Genomic DNA, 16,197 nt, shown 5'->3' on the forward strand with positions numbered 1-16,197 from the left:
GTCACGCGGCGTCCATCGCGACCGCGCCGCCGCCGCCGCCGTCGCCCTCGCGGAGCTGATAAATCTGCAGGTAGCACTCCGTGAGGACCACCTGCTGCGGCAACACTTCGCTGACGACGAGGTCGTTCACCTCGTACCAGTTGCCGTCCGCGACGTGATGCACCATCGCGCGGTACGACCCCTCCGCGGGCTTGCCGTCGTGGCACACGTTCGCGACGAGGTCGTACGTGCTGTCCACGGGTTGACCGCCCCCCGGGATCGCGTTCGGCCGCGTCGGGACCGGGACGTGGTCGCCGAGTCTCAGGCTCTTCACGGGAAACGTCACGATGGTGGGGTTCTTCTCCACGAAAAAGTTGTTCTTCGTGAAGCGCTTGTAGTGCACGATGAGGTACCGCGGCAGCCGCGATATCTTGTACGTCTTCACCCCCGGGGTCGGGCGCAAGACCTCGTGCGGCGTCTCCCCGTCGAACTTTCGCAAGATCTGCGACAGCGGCACCTGCGGGATGAAGTTGTTCTCCATCGCGTCTTGGAACAACGGCGGCGGCGGCAGGTCCAACGCGAGCGTGTAAAACGGCATCTTCGCGCTCTCGCCAGTCTCGCCCGGTCGCCCCACGGACGTCACCTCGAGCTCGCCTTGGAAGCAGTGGTTGATCACGGAGCTGCCGCCCTTCATCTTACCGCTGAGGTCGCGGTGCAGCGTGTTGAGAAGCCACGTCATGAAGTCGACCGGGTCGGACTGCTTGTCCACGAGAAACCGCCGCCGCGACGACGCCAGCACCGCTTGCATGAACTCGTGCGGAGACACCTGACCTTTGAAGTTCCGCGAGTTCCAAATCTTCCGCGTGAGCTCGCCGAAGCGCTGAACGAGCAAGCTCTGGTCGTCGCTCGCCGCCGCCGCCGCGCCGCCGCCGCCGCCGCCGCTTTCGTTCCCCCCCCGCGCGGACCTCAAGAAGAAATTCCGCACCGGCTTGACGCGCATGAGCGCTTGCAACACGACGTTGACGTAATCCGTCGCCTTCAGATTGTTCAACCCGATCGCGCCGGTGAGGTAGTCCGTCCCGTCCAAGCCGCGGCTCCACATCTTCTTCGTCTCCGTCTCCTCGATCTGCGCGGGCGTGAACGTCGGATCGAGGACGTGCCGGATGTCGTCTAACGATCGGTCCACGATCTCGTACGCGTCGGGAAGGCAGTAGACTTTCCCGGTGTGCAAGTTCATGAACACGTGGTGCGTCGCCTCCAACGAGTGCGTGTACGCGTGCGTGTTCGGGCCTCTCCCCGCGAAGTACTTCCCGCACACCAAGCACGCGTAGACGTTGTTCGGGGACAGCGACACGGAGCAGCACTTCTCGAAGTCAAAGTCCAGCAGCGCGCGGTTCACCGTGTCGAGGTACGGGCAATCTCTCGACGCGCGGTTGGCGCGCTCGCGTCGCTCCGCCGCGAGCCTGGACGCGTCCTCCGCCGACGTCGCCCTCTCTTCCTCTTCCTCCGCGTCGATCTCGGCCTGCAGCGCGGCGACCGCGGCGGCGCGCGCGTCGAAGACCGCCGGCGCCGCGTTCGCCGCGAGCATCGCGGCTTCGACGGAGGAAGGCACCGGCGCGGGCGCGGGCGCGGGTTTCGGCGGCGGCGAGGGCTCCCGCGGCGGCGGCGGCGCGGGCGCGGGCGCGGGGGGTTCCTTCTCCGTCAGGACCGGCGGCGGCGGCGTCTGCGAGCGCGCGGGAGGCGGCGGCGACGGCGCGACGGCTTCCTCTTCCGCGGGCGCCGTCGACGTCGTCGCGCGTTTCGGCGACGGCGCCTCCGCCGCGGCGTCGTCCTCGTCGCGCTTGCGCTTCGCGGGCGACTTCTTCGGAGACTTCTTCGGCGACTTCTTCGGCGACGGCGGCGGCGGCGTCTCCTTCGCCGCGGCCTCGCCGCCGCCCGCGCCGCGGCTCGCCTCGAGGCGGTCCAGCAGATCGTTCTTGACGCCGTCGGTACCTAATCCCCTGGACTCGAGCAGCGCCCGCAGCTCCGCGACTTTCATGCGCTTCAGGAGCTTCAGCTCCGGGAGGTCGTCGTCCCCGGCCATGACGCGCGGCGCGACGTGACCGATCAGACCGCGCGTGCGATGGCGCGTGCGCGGCGCCCGCGAGAGTGGGCGCTTCGTCGTCGGAGCGATGATGATGAGAATCTCAACGACAAAATGTATTTTGATGACGAGGATCGTTGACGCGTCGAATCTCGCGCCGCCGTCCTCGCGCGCGGCGCCACTTCGCACCGCGCGCGTCGCCGACGACTTCGCGCGGGAGAAGCACGCGAGCGAGCCGCGTATCGCATCGCATCGCGCGTCGATGGCCGCTCCGGACCGCGGTCCGAAGCTCCCGCCCGATGCGCGAGGAGGGAAGGGCGACGCCTCGGGGAAAAAGCACAAGAGTACTAAGAGCGGAGGCGGCGTCAAGACGAAGAAGCGGACGTCCTCCAGCGACGGCGCGATGAAGCCGCTCGTGCTGCTCGCCGCGGGGATGGCGCTCGTGCCCGTGATCAAGAAGCTGAAGGATTTGCTCGAGTCTCGCGGCGGCGGCGAGAAGGGCGAGAAGAGCGAGAAGGGATCCGCGTTCTCCTTCGGAAAGGGAAAGAGAGGCGGCAAGGCGAAGGGCAAGGGCGGCGACGGCGGCGGCGACGCGGGCATCAAGAAGCCGCCCGGCGCGGGCGCGAAAGGCGTCGAGCGCGTCGGGAACGTTCCCCGGAACAAGGCGTCGAACAACAAGAAGAACCGCGCGAGGAAAGCGGAGAGGAAGGCGTCCCGCGCGGAGGAAGAAGATCGCGCCAACCCCAAGCACAAGGCTGGGCAGCTTCCCAACGGAGGCCACGCTGTCGTCAAAGAGGGGAACAACGTTCCGAAGGACGACGACATCATCGGCGGCGAGGCGGGGAAGACGTTCACGACGACGTCGAGCGTGAAGGTGCCGACGTGGTACGCGAGAGTGCGAGAGGAGCGAGGGAACGACTAGCCAGACTACCGGCCGAGGAGGGCGCGTCGTCGTTTCGCGAGACGTCGGCGTCGTCGACTTTGTCGCGTCGTCGTCATTCAGAAACGCACGCTCGTCGTCGTCTCCCTACATCACCCCGTCTCCACCATTCGTTCATCCCATCGGCGGCGGCGGCAGGTCCGGGTTGAACCCGCCGCCTGGGTTGAACCCGTCCCCGCCGCCCGGTCCGTGGTGCCCCGGGTACCCCGTCCCCGGCGGCCCGCCTCTCGGCCGCCCTCGCGGCCATCCCCAATTCGGCCCCGCGCGCCCGCCGCCGAAAGGCCCCAGCCCGCGTCCTCTCCCGCCTCTGGAGAACGGGCCGCCGCGTCCGAACGGCGTGAACCCCTGAGGACCGATGGGGTAGTCGTCCGGGTACCCGCTCGGGACGCCGCCGAAGTCCACGTCGGGATTGCCGACGCCGGGGGGGAAGCCGACGTCGGGATGCACGCCCGGTCGGAACTCGCCGCCGCGGCCGGTCCACTGCCCGGGGTCGCGACCGAAGTTCCCGGGGTCGAACTCGGGCATGCCCGGCGGGCCGTACGGGTCGAATCGCGCCCCGGGCGGGGGGATCCCGGGGGGGACGCGCCCGGACGGCGGGGGGTGGAACCCCTCGCGAAGGAGGAGGCCGCCGCTTCCGCCGCCGTCGCCATCGCCGTCGCCTCCTCCTCCTCCTCCTCCTCCTCCACCTCCTCCTCCTCCCTCGCCTCCGCCGTCGTCGTCCTTGTCCTTCTTCAGGACGTCCTCGAGGAACCTCTCGAGCGTCGCGTCGAGCTTCGGGAACGCCCCGGGGACGTCCCCCGCGCTGACCTTCGCCGCGTCCACGTGCTCGCCGAGCGCGAACGTCGCGCTGCCGACGTCGACGTCGTCGTCGGCGGTGGGCGCTCGCAGGGTCGCGACGAGCGCGTCCTCGAGGACGCGCGCGATCAACGTCGCGCCTTGGCCGTCGCCGTTCGCGCGCTCGTATCGGAACGCGTACTGCCCGTCCTCGCGCGCGTTCCAGCCGCGCGTCGGGTCCGCGTCCGCGTCCGCGTCCGCGGCCCGCGCGACGACGTCGGCGTCGACGCCCGCGCCCGAGTCCACCGCGAGGACGTTCCATCCCTCCGCGAGGCACGCGGCGTGCAGCGCGAACGCGAGCGCGTCCGCGGGGGTCCTGCATCGCGGGCGCGCGGCGCGAACGACCGCGAGCACCGCCGCGGGCGTCGCCATGGCGTCGCGTCTCGGTGCGCGCGTTTGCGTTTGTGGCTCCTCGGCCGCTTCGAGGGCGATTGCGATTCCGCGAGCAAAAACAGGTGATCGGTCAAAATTGAAAGGGGAAGCGATCAAGTGTTGAAACCGAGCGGTGGGTGATAAACGTTCGTATCGAACGCGCAAAATCAGCCCTCCGCCTCATCAGCGCCAAGTTCGATCGAGGTCGAAGGGACGGCGCTCGATCCGCGCGGGGGCGCGCACACCGAGACGCGCGTCCGTCGCCGAGACCCCGCGCGCGCACGTCCGACGCCGCCGAAAAGCTCATCGCGCTAACGCGCGCGACGGATCGAACGCGCGAGGACCGAGCGCGGTCGTCGTCGTCGTCGGAGAAGACGCAGGGGAAAGGAAGACAGGAGAGATGGGGATCATTCAGGACACGCCAAAGTACCCGGTCATCGACCGCGCGCCGAGCCTCGCCACCACGGGTGCGTCCGTCCGTCCTCCGCGACGCGTCAACACTCTCGCTCTTCTTCCGCGGTCGCCCTCCGCGCCGTCGCGACGCGGCGGGGATCGAACCCGCGCGCGCGCGTCGTCGCGCGCGCGCGACGAACCGAACCCGCGGCGACCCTAGAAAAGAACGAGCGACCCCCCGCGATCAATAATGATCAGATCCGATCGTTCCCTAACTGAACTCACCCTCGTCCCCCCCTCGCGCCCTCCCGCAGTGAGCAACTTCAACGTGACGGACTATCGCGACTGGGCGGCGATCACCGCCGCGGGCGTCCCAATCGGGTGGTACGCCGGCATGAGCGCGGCGAAGTCAGTCGCGAAGCCGTGCGCGTACATCGCGGCGGCGATGGGCGCGTGGGGGGGGTTCTGTTGGGCGTGCCAGAGCTCCACGGGTCGACTCATGGGGTTCAAGGAGAACCCGGAGGAGGTGAAGCGAGCGGGGCGGCGGTGAGGCGAGCGAGGTAGGGTCGCGATCGAACGCGAGCGTCGCGACGGACGGAGGACGTGTAAAGAAGAGTTCGCACATCATTCTCGTCGCGGTGATCGCGCGCGCCGGTGGAAAAAAATCCGTTCTTAAAAACTTTCCCCTAAACGAACCGAACGTCGCGCGAACGGCAGGAGGCGCGGGCGTCCGTCTCCTTCAGTTGTCTCATCACAACCTCCCGGTGTCCACGCCGATCTGCCTCTTCATGAGCTCGTACGTCATGTACGTGATGCTCACCCCCGGCACGACCTTACAAAACTCCGGGATGAGCCCGCGGTAGAACCCCGCCATGCCCTCCGTCGCCCAGATGGCGCGAAACACGCCCAAGAAACTCTGCCCGCGATCCTGCGCGCACCGCATCTGCAACCTCCTCCGCACTAAATCGAGCGGGTAACACGCCGTCGCGGACACCACCGCGGACGCGCTCCCGCACAGCAGCGATCGCATCGTGGGCTCGCCGAAGATCCCGAGGTGGTCCTGAGGGGCGTTCCATACGAGCGAACGTCGGGGTGGAGTTGAAAGGCGTCAGTTGAAGTTGAAAGGCGTCGAGGGCGGGGATCGAAAGCGATGGATGGGCGGAGAGAGACGATGGCAAAAGTCCTTAAGGATCGGCGTTCACCACGCGAACGTAGTCGTATGGGGACCAGTGTATAGAACGCGCCTGATGCTCCGCGGCGGCGACGCGAAACGTCTCGTACGCCGCGAAGTTGATCGCGAGGCTCGGCCCCACGCCCACGAGCGTCGGCGGGAGGCCGCGGTACAACCCTCTCGGCCCTTCCTTCTTCGCGATGACGTACAGCGCGTGGAATAAGCCGTCGTAGTGCTTCACCGTCGTCTGCGCCGCGAGGCGCGTGCGGACGAGGTCTAGCGGGTAGGTCATCGCGCACGCGATCATGCCGGCGCTGCCGCCGGCGACGAGCCGCCGGCCGACGTCCCAACCGAGCCCGACGCCGCCCTGGCGCTCCGGGTTGTCCTCGTCGTCTTTCCTGCTCGTTCCCCCTTTCCCCCCGGCGGAGGACTTGGACTTCTCGCCGCTCCGGGCCCAGCTCCCTTCGCCCTCGAGAAAGTCCATGATGTTCTCGTACGCGTAAAAGTTGATGCTGCTGTACGGCAGGCGATGGAGCACCGTGACGCCGTTGCCCTTCCACAGCGCGCGCACGCCCTCCTCACGCGCGATCTTCGCGAGCGCGGCGTAGATCCCCATGCCCGCGCTGCCGCTCCATCCGTGAACGACGCCGGTCGATTGCAGCTGGCGCAAGATCGTGATCCGCGCGAGCGGCGCGGTGCACGACTTGGAGAAGGCGCCCGCGACGCCGCCGCACAGGAGCAACTTCGTCGTCGCGGGTATCTCCGGCGCGAGCTTGCCCAGATCGCGGAGCCACGCCGGGCTCGCGGACGTGCTCGCGCCGGCGGTCGTGCGCCGCCACCACGCGTCGGGGGGCGGGCCGGACTCGGACCCGGGCGGGGCGCTCATGTCGAGCTCGGATCGGCGCGCCGTCGCAGTGATCGCGGCGCGCGGCTGACGAGCGCGTCGCCTGTTCAAAAGGAAGGCGCGAAAAAAAAACAAGTGGCGAGCGGACGAATCGCTTTGATCAGTTCGAGGGGAAAGACGGCACACATCGTCAGTTCCGACGCGCGCGGCGCGATGGCGCCGTCGTCGTCGTCCTCGTCCGACTCGGACGTCATCGAATCGGACGTCGAGTTCGAGTTCGACTCGTCCCCGACCGCGGAAGCGCCGAGCGACGCGCGCGATGATCGGTCTCCTCCGCTCGCGAGCTGGCTCCGGCGAAGCGTCACGACGGGCGGGGCCGGCGTTAGCGTTACGACGACCGGCGACGACGGCGACGTCGCGTCCGTCCCAGCGCCGGCGAGACGCGCGGCGTCGACGTCGACGCCGCCGCCGCCGTCGTCGCCCGGAATAGAAGACACGAGCTACGGCGACGACGCGTTCGAGGAGGAGGACGTCCCCTCCGAGGCGTCGAGCGGCGCGGGGGACGACGACGACGACGACGACGACGACGACGACGACGACTCGCGCGCGAAATCGTACGCCGACGACGACTTCGAGAGCGATGCCGATCTGAGCTTCCGCGGCGGCGTCGCGTCCGCGGGGCCGACGCCGACGCCGCGCGAGCGCACGCCGAAGACGATCCCCGCGCCGACGACGCCGCCGACCGCGACCGCGGCGCGCGACGAGCGCGGCGCGCCGAGGAGGGAGGAGACGCGCGAGAAGACGGATTCATCGCGTCCGCATCGGTTCGACGCGCAACCGTCGCGCCTCGCCGCGCTCGTCGCGCGCGCGCGCGACATCGCGGCCAGGGACGCGAGCGGCGACCCCGGGAAGGCGTACCCGCCGCCGCCGATCGTCGTCTCCGAGCTCGTCGTCGCGAAGCTGCGCGCGGAGTGTCTGAGCCACGCGCAGCGCGCGACGACGCGGCGGCTCGCGAAGGAGGTGAAAAAGTTGCGCGCGGAGCGCCGGCGACGCGCCGCGCCGGAGGCGGCGCGACGCGCGTACATCGCGCGCGCGTGCAGGCGCGTCCAGGCGTCCGAGGGCGAGCGGCGGTACGCGCGAGAAGTCGAGAAGAAGGAGAAGCGCGACGACGACGACGACGACGACGACGACGGCGCGCTTCGTCGAAAGGAAAAAGCTGAGGAGGACGCGGACGCGAAGCGGCGGTGGGAGGAAAGCGAAGCCGCCGCCGTCGGCGCCGCTCGTAGGACGCCGCGCGAGCCGTGGGCGCGCGACGCGTCGACGGAGCTCCAGCGCGAGTGGGACGAGCAGGAGGAGCACGCCGCGCTGAAGAGAGAGCTCGCGAGAGCGGCCGCGGGGGCGGAGGCGGGTCCGGGTCCGCGCGTCGGGACCCTCGGCGCGGGGCGCGTGGCGCTGATGCGAAGGCTGCGGAGCAGTCTTCAAACGCGCGCCGACGCGGCGGCGGCGTTTGACGACGACGCGCCGGAGCCGCCGCAGAGCTGGAGCGCGCTGCGCGTCCCGGGCGGGGTGGGGATGGAGGTAGGAGAGGGCGACGCTGGGGTGGAGCACGAGCTCTTGAGGAACAGCGCGGAGCTGAGGAGGCTCGCGGAGGGGGTGCTCGGGAGAGGCGGGTGAGAGAAACGCTTTCTTTTTTAGTGCTCGCCGCGCCGCGCCGGCCGCGAGATTAGACGCGTTGCGCTCAGTCGCGCTCAGGGTAATTGCTCATATAGAGTACGGAAGTACGTAGTACGTGCAACCTATGCGATCGTTCCGGGTTTTCCGCTAGGGTTCCGGTGTCTTCCCCCCCCCCGCCGCGCGCACACCCGCTCTCGCGGACCGCACGCGCGACCTCGCGTCCATCGCACGGACGCCCGCGATGTCGTCCGCCGCGTCCGTCGCCGCGTCCGCGGCCGCGACGACCGCCGCGCGCGCGGCGGCGTGCCGTCCCCGCGCGACGGCGACGTCCGCCTCGTCGTCGTCGTCGTCGTCGTCGTCGTCGAATCCTTCGCGGTCGCGACGGATCCGCGCGCCCCCCCCGCGCGCCTCGCGCTCACCCTCCGCGTACTTCGTCGACGTCACGGACGCGGATCCCGGGGTGAAGCTCGCGCCGTTCGAGCCCGGCATGCGCGACGCGACCGTGTTCGGCGTCTCGCACATGACCAACGCGCACGAGGCGGCTGAGCACATCCTCGTCAACGCGCCTGCGTCCGTCGTCGTCGAGACGGGGCTGTGCAAAGAGCACGGCGCCGCGCGAGGGACGACGTTCAAGTTCGACGAGATCTTCACCGCGATCGAGATCGGCGGCGCGAAAGCGACCGCGGAGGAGAGCCTGCAGTTCATCACGCGCGTGGCGCATCAGCTTCGACTGGAGGAGCGTCCGCTGCACAAGTCGCCCTTCTGGCAGTCGATGAAGACGCAGGCGCGTTCTATACACTGGTTCCCATACGACCGCGTTGGCGTTGTGAACGCCGATCCTTAAGGACTTTGCCCGGCGCATCTCTCCGCCCACCCCTCGCGTTCAACGCCCGCCTTCGACGCCTTTCAACTCCAACTGACGCCTTTCAACTCCACCCCGACTTCGCTTTGTATGGAACGACCCTCAGCTCCCCGCGGAGCCGCTCGTGTACGCCGCCGCGTTCGCGGTCGACGCGCGGCTCGTGTTCGGCGACCGCCCGAAGGAGACGACGTACCGAAGGCTGCTGTCGTGCCCGACCCTCGCGGAGCTCGACGAGACGTTCGGGAATCAGTCGGAGCGAAACTACCGGCTCCTGCTCCCGGAGGATCACCCGCTCGCCGCGGTGCCGCCGATGCCCGCGCACGATAAGTTCGAGCAGATTTGCATCCACGAGAGAGACGAGATATTGACGCACACGATCAGGCTGGAGGCGTCGAACGCGGAGGGGGCCGGGGAGGTCGTCGCGGTCTTGGGCGCGGATCACGTCCCGGGCGTGGAGAAGAGGTGGCGGTCCTTCGTCGACGGCTCCGCGACGCCGCCGACGCCGGATGAGATCGACGCGTTGAACACCGCGCCGGACACGGCGGAGGACGACATCGGCGTGCGGCTCGCGATCATGCAGCGACTGTTGGGGTTGCGGTGCACGGAATCGCTCGTGAACGACGCGAACGCGGCGTTAGACGCGGACCTGGACGCGTTGAAAGGGGAGGACATCATCGCGTTCAACGCGACGTCGGAAATTTACGGCGCCGCGCGGATGCTCCTCGCGTGCGTGAACGACCGCGATGTCTTCGACGCCGTCATCGGGGGGCGGGGCGGGTGCGACTTCGGCGACGTCTTGTCGCCGATGCGGGACGTGCGGCCGATGAACGGCGGGAAAGGGTGGAGCGAGGAGGCGCTCTTGTGGTTGCGGACGGCGAGCGGCGTGGACTTTTCCGCGCTCGCCGCCGAGGAGCGGTGACTCTGAGACGGGAAGTTCTGATCCGACGCCGTTCTGATCCGCCACCCGCGCGACGAAGGTCTACATAGTCTACACTACTCGTCGACGTGATTCGATCATCACGCACTCCTAGCTAGGGCTACGTGCGCGCGCGACGCGACGTCCGTAGTCGCATCGTCGCGCGCCGCGTCCGTCGACGTCGTCGCGTCATCGCATCCGCCGCTCCAGGACGAGGACGACGTCGAAGTCGCCCGCCTTTTTATTGCTAAATATCGCGCCCATGGCGTCGTCGAACGTCGCCCCCGGCGCGTACGCCTCCCCGACCGGGATCGTGAACAGGACGCGTCGAAACCCGGGCCGCCCGACGCCGCCCAAGAACAAGTTCCCCATCGGGTACTTCATCTCCGGTATCATCGCGGACGTCGCCCGCAAGACGTCGCCGACGGCGACGCCGCCGACGGCGGCCGCGTTCGATCCCTCCACCACCTCCGCGACGACGATCTCGCCGTCGTCGTCGTCCTCCTCGAACGCGATCCCGACCGGCGGCGGGATCGTGACCTGGACGATCCGCGCGGACGCGCTTCGCACCGCGAACGACGCCATCGCGACGTTCGCGTCCTCGGCGTCGAGCTCGACGACGACCTCTCTGCGCACGATCCCGATCCCCCCTTCGTCGCGCGAGGTCGAGGCGTCGTCGCCGTCCGCTCGCTCCGGCGGCGGCTCGCGCCTCGCCTCGTCCGCGGTCGTCCCGGGGACGAGCTTGTCGAGCGCGCGCAGCGCGTCGCGCGACGCGTTGCCGTCCGCGCGGTCGTCGTCGTCGTCGCCGCGATCGCCCTTTTGCGACGAGACCGCGCGGCGTCGCGTCGCGCGTCGAGTCCGAGCGGGCGTCCGAGTTGGAGTCCGCGGCGTCGTCGCCGGAGCACCCCGCGTCCGCGCCGCGAGGGCGGTGCGGGAGCACCCCGCGGCGGCGGTCGTCGCGCGCTCCATCTGGCGAGGTCGGGCGTTCGATCGATCCTCACCAGGCGGTTCCTGTCAGTTCGCGACGTCGCGTCGTCGCGGCACCCACGCGTAGTAGTTGTACAAGTGTACGCGCGAAACGTGCTGTGCAATCAGTCAGAAGATCAATCCCTGCACATCCCTGCACCGTCATCCTCTCACCACCACCGCAACTTTCCACGCAAGCACGTCAGACCGCTTTATCCGGGCGTCGCGCGCGGACGCGCCGCCGCACAACACGCGTCGCGCCCGCGCACCCCGCGCGCGAAATTCCCAGGGCGCGCGCTCGGCGCTTTAACGGAACCGTCTCGGGGTCCGCGCGCGCGCGAGCGACGTCGCGCGAGGGGACAGAGCGCGCGAACGGAACGGCGACGGCGGAGACGCGCGAGTAAAAACCGAGCGGGATGCCGATCGAGCGCACCGCGTCCGTGGAGGACATGGTCGGGAACCTGTGGAAGCTCGGCCGGACGCCGTCGCAGGCGGAGTTCGAGCAGTTCTTCAGCAACATCGCGCAGGTGGGGAGTCAGCAGAACCTCGCGGCGATGGCGCAGGCGGCGCAGGCGGCGAACGGCGGGACGATGCCGGCGGACGCGGTCGCCGCGACCGGGATGCCGCGCGTCGCGTCGCTCGACCTGCTGCGGAAGCTCATGGCGCAGCAGCCCGCGCAGCCGGGGAACATTCCGTTCCCGGGGATGAGCGCGGGTAATATTCCGGGGATGCCCACGGGTGCGAAAGCGCGCGTTGAACCTCGTCTCGCGCGTCGCGTCCCTCGCCGCGCGCGTTCGCCGGCGGGACGCGACGCGCGAATTCTCGCGCAATTCGCTGGGGAGCTTCATCGCGCGCGCTTTTCGCTTTTCGCTTTTCGCTCGCTCGCTCGCGTCTCCGTCGCGTCTCCTCGCCTCGTCGCCGACGTCCCCCTCCCCCTAAACCCTCACCCGAACGCAGCGGCGAGCATCCCTTTCGGGGCGTTCGCCCCCGGGGTCGCGGGCGTCGCGCCCGCCGTCCCGCCGTCGTCGGCGACGCCGCCGCCGTCGCTCGTCCCCGTCGCCGCGGGAGCCGCCGCGGGCGGCAAGACGAAGGCGACGACGCGCGCCGCTCGGACGCCGCCCGCGAAGAAGGCGAAGACGGCGCCCGCGGGGAAGGCGAAGCCGGAGCCGAAGGGCAAGGCGGGGAATTCCGGCGCGAAGGGGAAAGCCGCGGCGGGGAAGGACGAGCCGAAGAACGGAGGCGACGACGACGACGACGACGACGACGGCCCCGGGAGCAGCGGCGACGAGGAGGAGGCGAGGAAGACGGGCAAGACCACAGACGAAGTCCGACGGCAGCGCAGGATGCTGTCGAACCGCGAGTCCGCGCGACGGTCGCGCAGGAGGAAGCTCGAGCTCGTCGCGACGTTGGAGGGGCAGATCGAGGGGCACAAGCGCGAAAACGCGGCGCTCGCGACCCGGCTTCGCGACTCGGAGCAGAGAGTCGACCTCGCGATGCGCGAGATCGCCGCGCTGAAGTCAGAGGTGGAGCGTCTGACGTTGCTCCTCGGCACCGGCGGCGGCGGCGGTTCAGGCGGCGGCGGCGCGGGCGGCGGAAAGACGCACGGGGGGCTCGTCGGGAGTTCGTCGCTGCAGAGAATCGCGAGCGCGGGGAAGCTCGCCGATGCGGCGGGCGCGGGCGGCGGCTTGGGCGGGGACGACTCCCCGAAAGGGTTCGTGCCGTTCCGGTCGCTGCAGTCGTACGAGAACTTGCTCTCGCTGCAAGCGCAGAGCCGGTGACGCGAGCGCGCGGAAGACGGCGGCGCGGGATTGTTTAAGGGTTCTTTTGAGCCGAACGAAGACGGCGAGAACGCGTCAGTAAAGTAACGTAGCAGCGTGGAATGTGCAAAAGTAGCCAGCCGCAAAAGCGACCGACGACGCGTCGAACTCGACTATCTTCGACTATCTCACATCTCGCGACTACGTGTACGTGTACGCTAAAACCTGAGGTTCTTCACGAGCGCGGCGATCTCCCTCGTCGCGCTCATCGTCGGCGTGTACCCCGACGTCGTCAACGGCGGCGCGGAGTCCGTCCGGAAAAAGTCCGGCAGCGGCGCCTTGGACGGCGTCCGCCTCCCTCTCGTCCCGACCGTCTTCGACCCTCGCGTCGTCGCGGCGTTCGCGTCGTCGCTGCCGCCGTCGCCGTCGCCGTCGCCGTCGCCGTCGCCAAAGCCGCCGGTGTGAAACGTGAGCTTCTTCCTCGGCACCGCCGCGGTCTCCGCGTCCGCGTTCACGATCTCCGCGAGCGGCGTCGCTTTCGAGCTCGCCGTCTTCGCGAGAAGCTCGGTCGTCTCGTCGAACGTCGGCAGTTTCGTCCAGTCCGCGTTCGCCGACACCGCGCGCTGGAAATCGATCGCGCTCGTCGGCTCCGGGTTCGTCGCCGCCGTCGTCGTCACCTCCTCCTCCACCTCCTTCTCCTTCTCGCGGGGGTCCGCCGCGCGTTTCATTCTCTCCGCGGGCGATTCGTTCTCTCCCTCCTCGACGACCGCGGCGTGGGCGGGTTTTATCGGCGTCAGGTTCAGCGCGGTCGCCGCCTCCTCCTCCGTCATCGTCGCCGGCGGCGGCAACTCGCGGCCGAGGTATTCCATCAACAGCCGCCGCGGCTCCCCGCGGCTGCTCTCTCGTCGCGCGAGCGCAGCCTCCTCGTCCATGACCTCCGCGATCTTCCTCAGCCCGGGTTCATCCTCGGTGGCGTACGTCGCGTCGCGTCCCCACGACGCTAACGCGTGCGCCTCGCGCGTCAGCTTCGCGCACGCCTCCGCGCCCTCGGCGATTCCCGCGAGTCTCGCCGCGTCCGTCGCGACTTTCGTCGCGTACACCGCGTCGTGCCTTAAACCTCTGAGCTCCTCTTTCAGCTCGCTCAGCTGCGTCTTCACGTGCTTCGCGATGACGGATGTCTCTTTATGTAACGCCTCGTCTTCTTCGGTTACCCCCACCGTGTCCGGCACCGCGAGCGACGCGGCGACGTACAGCTCGTAATGCAGCTTCTTCGTGAACGCCTCCTCAGCCTCGACGCACCGCTCGAGCGCGGTGAGCGCCCACTCGCGCTGCCGTATCGCGCCCTCGACGACGTTTCCAGCCTCCTCCGCGACGCGCGCGCGCTCGTGGTCGGCGTGCAGCGCCTCGCGGTGCGCTTCGTACGCTTCCCTCTCGAGATCCGCCGCGCGTTTGATGGTGTCTTCTGAACGGCCTTTCAGCTCCGCCCTAGTCTCGGCCATCATCCGCGCGTGGTTCCCCTCCTGCTCCGCGTGCTTCTTAGACATCTCCGCGAGCGCCGCGCGCGTCTTCGCCGCGTCCTTCGTCGCCTCCGTGTCGCACCGCCGTCGTTCGTTCGCCGTCGCGCGTTCGACCGCGACGCGAATCAACTCCTCTCGGTTCGCGTCCTTCTCTCGCAGCTTCTCGAGCTCCAGCGTCGCCTCCACGAGCTTCTCTCTCGTCGCCTCGTACATCGCGCTCGCGTTGCGTCCCTCCGCGGTCGCCCGCTCCGCCTTGGCGACCACGTCGGAGCGCACTTTCGCGTCCACGCGCAGTCGCGCGACGTGCGCGTCGAGTTCGCTCGTCGCCCGCCTCGCCGCCGCGAACGCTTCCATCTTCTCTCTCTCGGACGTCCGCAACATGTCCACGATGCGCAGCTCGCGCGCGTCAGCGGCTTGTAACGCCTCACGATCGCGCGTTATTCTATCCTCCAGCGCCTTAAACACCCGCATCGCGGTGTCCGCGCCGTCGGCGGCGTCGACGCCGCTTCGCAGCGCATCCTTGACGACGGGTCGTTCGAACATCGCGCGCACGTCGCTCTCCATCGCGACGCGCGCGTCGCGCTCGCGCGTCAGCCGCGCGCTCGCGTCGGAGAGCTTCGCCTTCAGAGACGCGCGTTCGCGCTCGAGCGCCGTCGCCCGTCTGTGCGTCTTCGTCAGCTCGATCTGCCACAGCGCGGCCTCTTTCGTGCCGTCCTCGGCGGTGACGTACCACCGCGTCCGGCCGTCTCTCTCGTGCTTCAGCGGGCCGCCGTCCGCGCGCCATCGGTTCCGTCGAAGCGTGGCGGACGTGGACGGCGAGGACGCGGACGGCGCGCGCGCGAACGCGCGGGACGGGTCCATCTCCGCGGAGCGCGCGGTCGCGTCGTCGTCGTCGTCGTCGTCGTCGTCGTCGAATTCGTCGTCGTCGAATGTCGTTCCGGCGTTCGCGTCAGCGCGCTCGGCTTCTTCCTTCCCCGCGCGGCTCACCCTGGGGACCGCCGCGGACGCGCGTCTCGAGACGATCTCGGAGTCGCGTCGCCGCGTCGGCGGCGAGGTCATCGCGCGCGCCGTCTCCCCGCGCGCGTCTCGCACTGCGCGGGGCTCGTCCCCCCGCGCGCTTTTCGGAGATTCCGACCGACCACGAGCGTCGTCGACGGGAGAAAAAGAGCCGTGGGGTTTGAGACGACGCGACCTCTCGAGGTCGCAGAGAGGCGCGCGCGCCGCTCGCGGACGCTCGCTCGACCTCCGCGAGTCTTCGCGAAGTCGTCTACACCGCGCGCGCGAAGAACGCGGCGCGGCGCGGAACCGACGCGCGCGGATCGCGGCGCGGATCTGAAGCGCGGCGAGAGGGCGCTCGCTTTTCGTCGGCGCGTGTTAGGTACGCGCGGCGAGCGGATCTCTCTCGAGGAGGCGAGAGCGCGCGATGGCGGCCGCGATGGCGACGACGTCCGCGACCGCGCTCGTCGCGTCGCGACGCGCCGCGACGGACGCGAGCGCGCTGTCCTCGCGCGACGCGCTCCGCGCCGCGCCGCTCGCGCCCTCGCGCCGTCGTCCGGGGGGCGCGGCCGCGATCTTCTTCCGCTCGGGGGGGCGCGCGTCGTCGTCGAACGCGTCCTCCGCGACGACCGCGTCCGCGTCGAACGCCGCCGGCGGCGATCCGTGGTGGAAACCCCCGGCCACGCCGCGCGCGGCGGGCGCGACCGAGCCTCGCGCGGGCGCGGGCGGTCTGTCCAGGAGCGCCCCGCGCGCGACCGGCGGCGGCGTCGTTTCGGGCGCCTCGGAGAGAAGCGGCGCCGCGGAGCGAAGAAGAGCGCCCCCGCTCGCGGCGCCGGGGGCTCCGTCTCGCGTCGCCGACTACACCCGCTCCGGGGGATCCTCAGAGTCGACCG

General features: G+C 69.7%; 9 protein-coding genes across 9 annotated transcripts; 4 read left to right on the top strand and 5 right to left on the bottom strand.

Annotated features, from left to right (window-relative positions):
- Position 1: 1 nt before the first annotated feature.
- Positions 2-1,567, bottom strand: MICPUCDRAFT_13276 (uncharacterized protein; the record flags this gene model as incomplete). The annotated part of the gene is made up of 2 exons (XM_003055654.1): positions 2-884; positions 945-1,567. The coding sequence occupies 2 exons, from the start codon at positions 1,565-1,567 to the stop codon at positions 2-4; spliced, it is 1,506 nt and encodes a 501-aa protein (XP_003055700.1).
- A 583-nt stretch (positions 1,568-2,150) lies between these two features.
- Positions 2,151-3,024, top strand: MICPUCDRAFT_50641 (uncharacterized protein; the record flags this gene model as incomplete). The annotated part of the gene is made up of 1 exon (XM_003055119.1): positions 2,151-3,024. The coding sequence occupies one exon, from the start codon at positions 2,151-2,153 to the stop codon at positions 2,982-2,984; it is 834 nt and encodes a 277-aa protein (XP_003055165.1). The 3' UTR covers positions 2,985-3,024.
- Positions 3,025-3,116: 92 nt separating this feature from the next.
- On the bottom strand, positions 3,117-4,208 carry MICPUCDRAFT_50642 (uncharacterized protein; the record flags this gene model as incomplete). The annotated part of the gene is made up of 1 exon (XM_003055655.1): positions 3,117-4,208. One exon carries the CDS (start codon positions 4,206-4,208, stop codon positions 3,117-3,119), a length of 1,092 nt encoding a protein of 363 aa, XP_003055701.1.
- A 643-nt stretch (positions 4,209-4,851) lies between these two features.
- MICPUCDRAFT_50643 (uncharacterized protein) lies at positions 4,852-5,151 on the top strand (the record flags this gene model as incomplete). Its single annotated transcript, XM_003055120.1, has 1 exon — positions 4,852-5,151. The coding sequence occupies one exon, from the start codon at positions 4,852-4,854 to the stop codon at positions 5,149-5,151; it is 300 nt and encodes a 99-aa protein (XP_003055166.1).
- A 234-nt stretch (positions 5,152-5,385) lies between these two features.
- On the bottom strand, positions 5,386-6,511 carry MICPUCDRAFT_4935 (mitochondrial carrier family; the record flags this gene model as incomplete). The annotated part of the gene is made up of 2 exons (XM_003055656.1): positions 5,386-5,661; positions 5,867-6,511. Coding segments are annotated over 2 exons (921 nt in total), but the record flags the coding sequence as incomplete, so codon positions are not given.
- A 318-nt stretch (positions 6,512-6,829) lies between these two features.
- Positions 6,830-8,290, top strand: MICPUCDRAFT_50646 (uncharacterized protein; the record flags this gene model as incomplete). The annotated part of the gene is made up of 1 exon (XM_003055121.1): positions 6,830-8,290. The coding sequence occupies one exon, from the start codon at positions 6,830-6,832 to the stop codon at positions 8,288-8,290; it is 1,461 nt and encodes a 486-aa protein (XP_003055167.1).
- A 241-nt stretch (positions 8,291-8,531) lies between these two features.
- MICPUCDRAFT_61679 (uncharacterized protein) lies at positions 8,532-10,071 on the top strand (the record flags this gene model as incomplete). Its single annotated transcript, XM_003055122.1, has 2 exons — positions 8,532-9,074; positions 9,259-10,071. 2 exons carry the CDS (start codon positions 8,532-8,534, stop codon positions 10,069-10,071), a joined length of 1,356 nt encoding a protein of 451 aa, XP_003055168.1.
- Positions 10,072-10,257: 186 nt separating this feature from the next.
- On the bottom strand, positions 10,258-11,037 carry MICPUCDRAFT_50648 (uncharacterized protein; the record flags this gene model as incomplete). Its single annotated transcript, XM_003055657.1, has 1 exon — positions 10,258-11,037. The coding sequence occupies one exon, from the start codon at positions 11,035-11,037 to the stop codon at positions 10,258-10,260; it is 780 nt and encodes a 259-aa protein (XP_003055703.1).
- Positions 11,038-12,526: 1,489 nt separating this feature from the next.
- On the bottom strand, positions 12,527-14,872 carry MICPUCDRAFT_46367 (uncharacterized protein; the record flags this gene model as incomplete). The annotated part of the gene is made up of 1 exon (XM_003055658.1): positions 12,527-14,872. The coding sequence occupies one exon, from the start codon at positions 14,870-14,872 to the stop codon at positions 13,010-13,012; it is 1,863 nt and encodes a 620-aa protein (XP_003055704.1). The 3' UTR covers positions 12,527-13,009.
- Between the last annotated feature and the right edge of the window lie 1,325 nt (positions 14,873-16,197).

The sequence above is a fragment of the Micromonas pusilla genome (assembly GCF_000151265.4).
Source record: "Micromonas pusilla CCMP1545 genomic scaffold MICPUCscaffold_1, whole genome shotgun sequence".
Lineage (NCBI taxonomy): Eukaryota > Viridiplantae > Chlorophyta > Mamiellophyceae > Mamiellales > Mamiellaceae > Micromonas > Micromonas pusilla.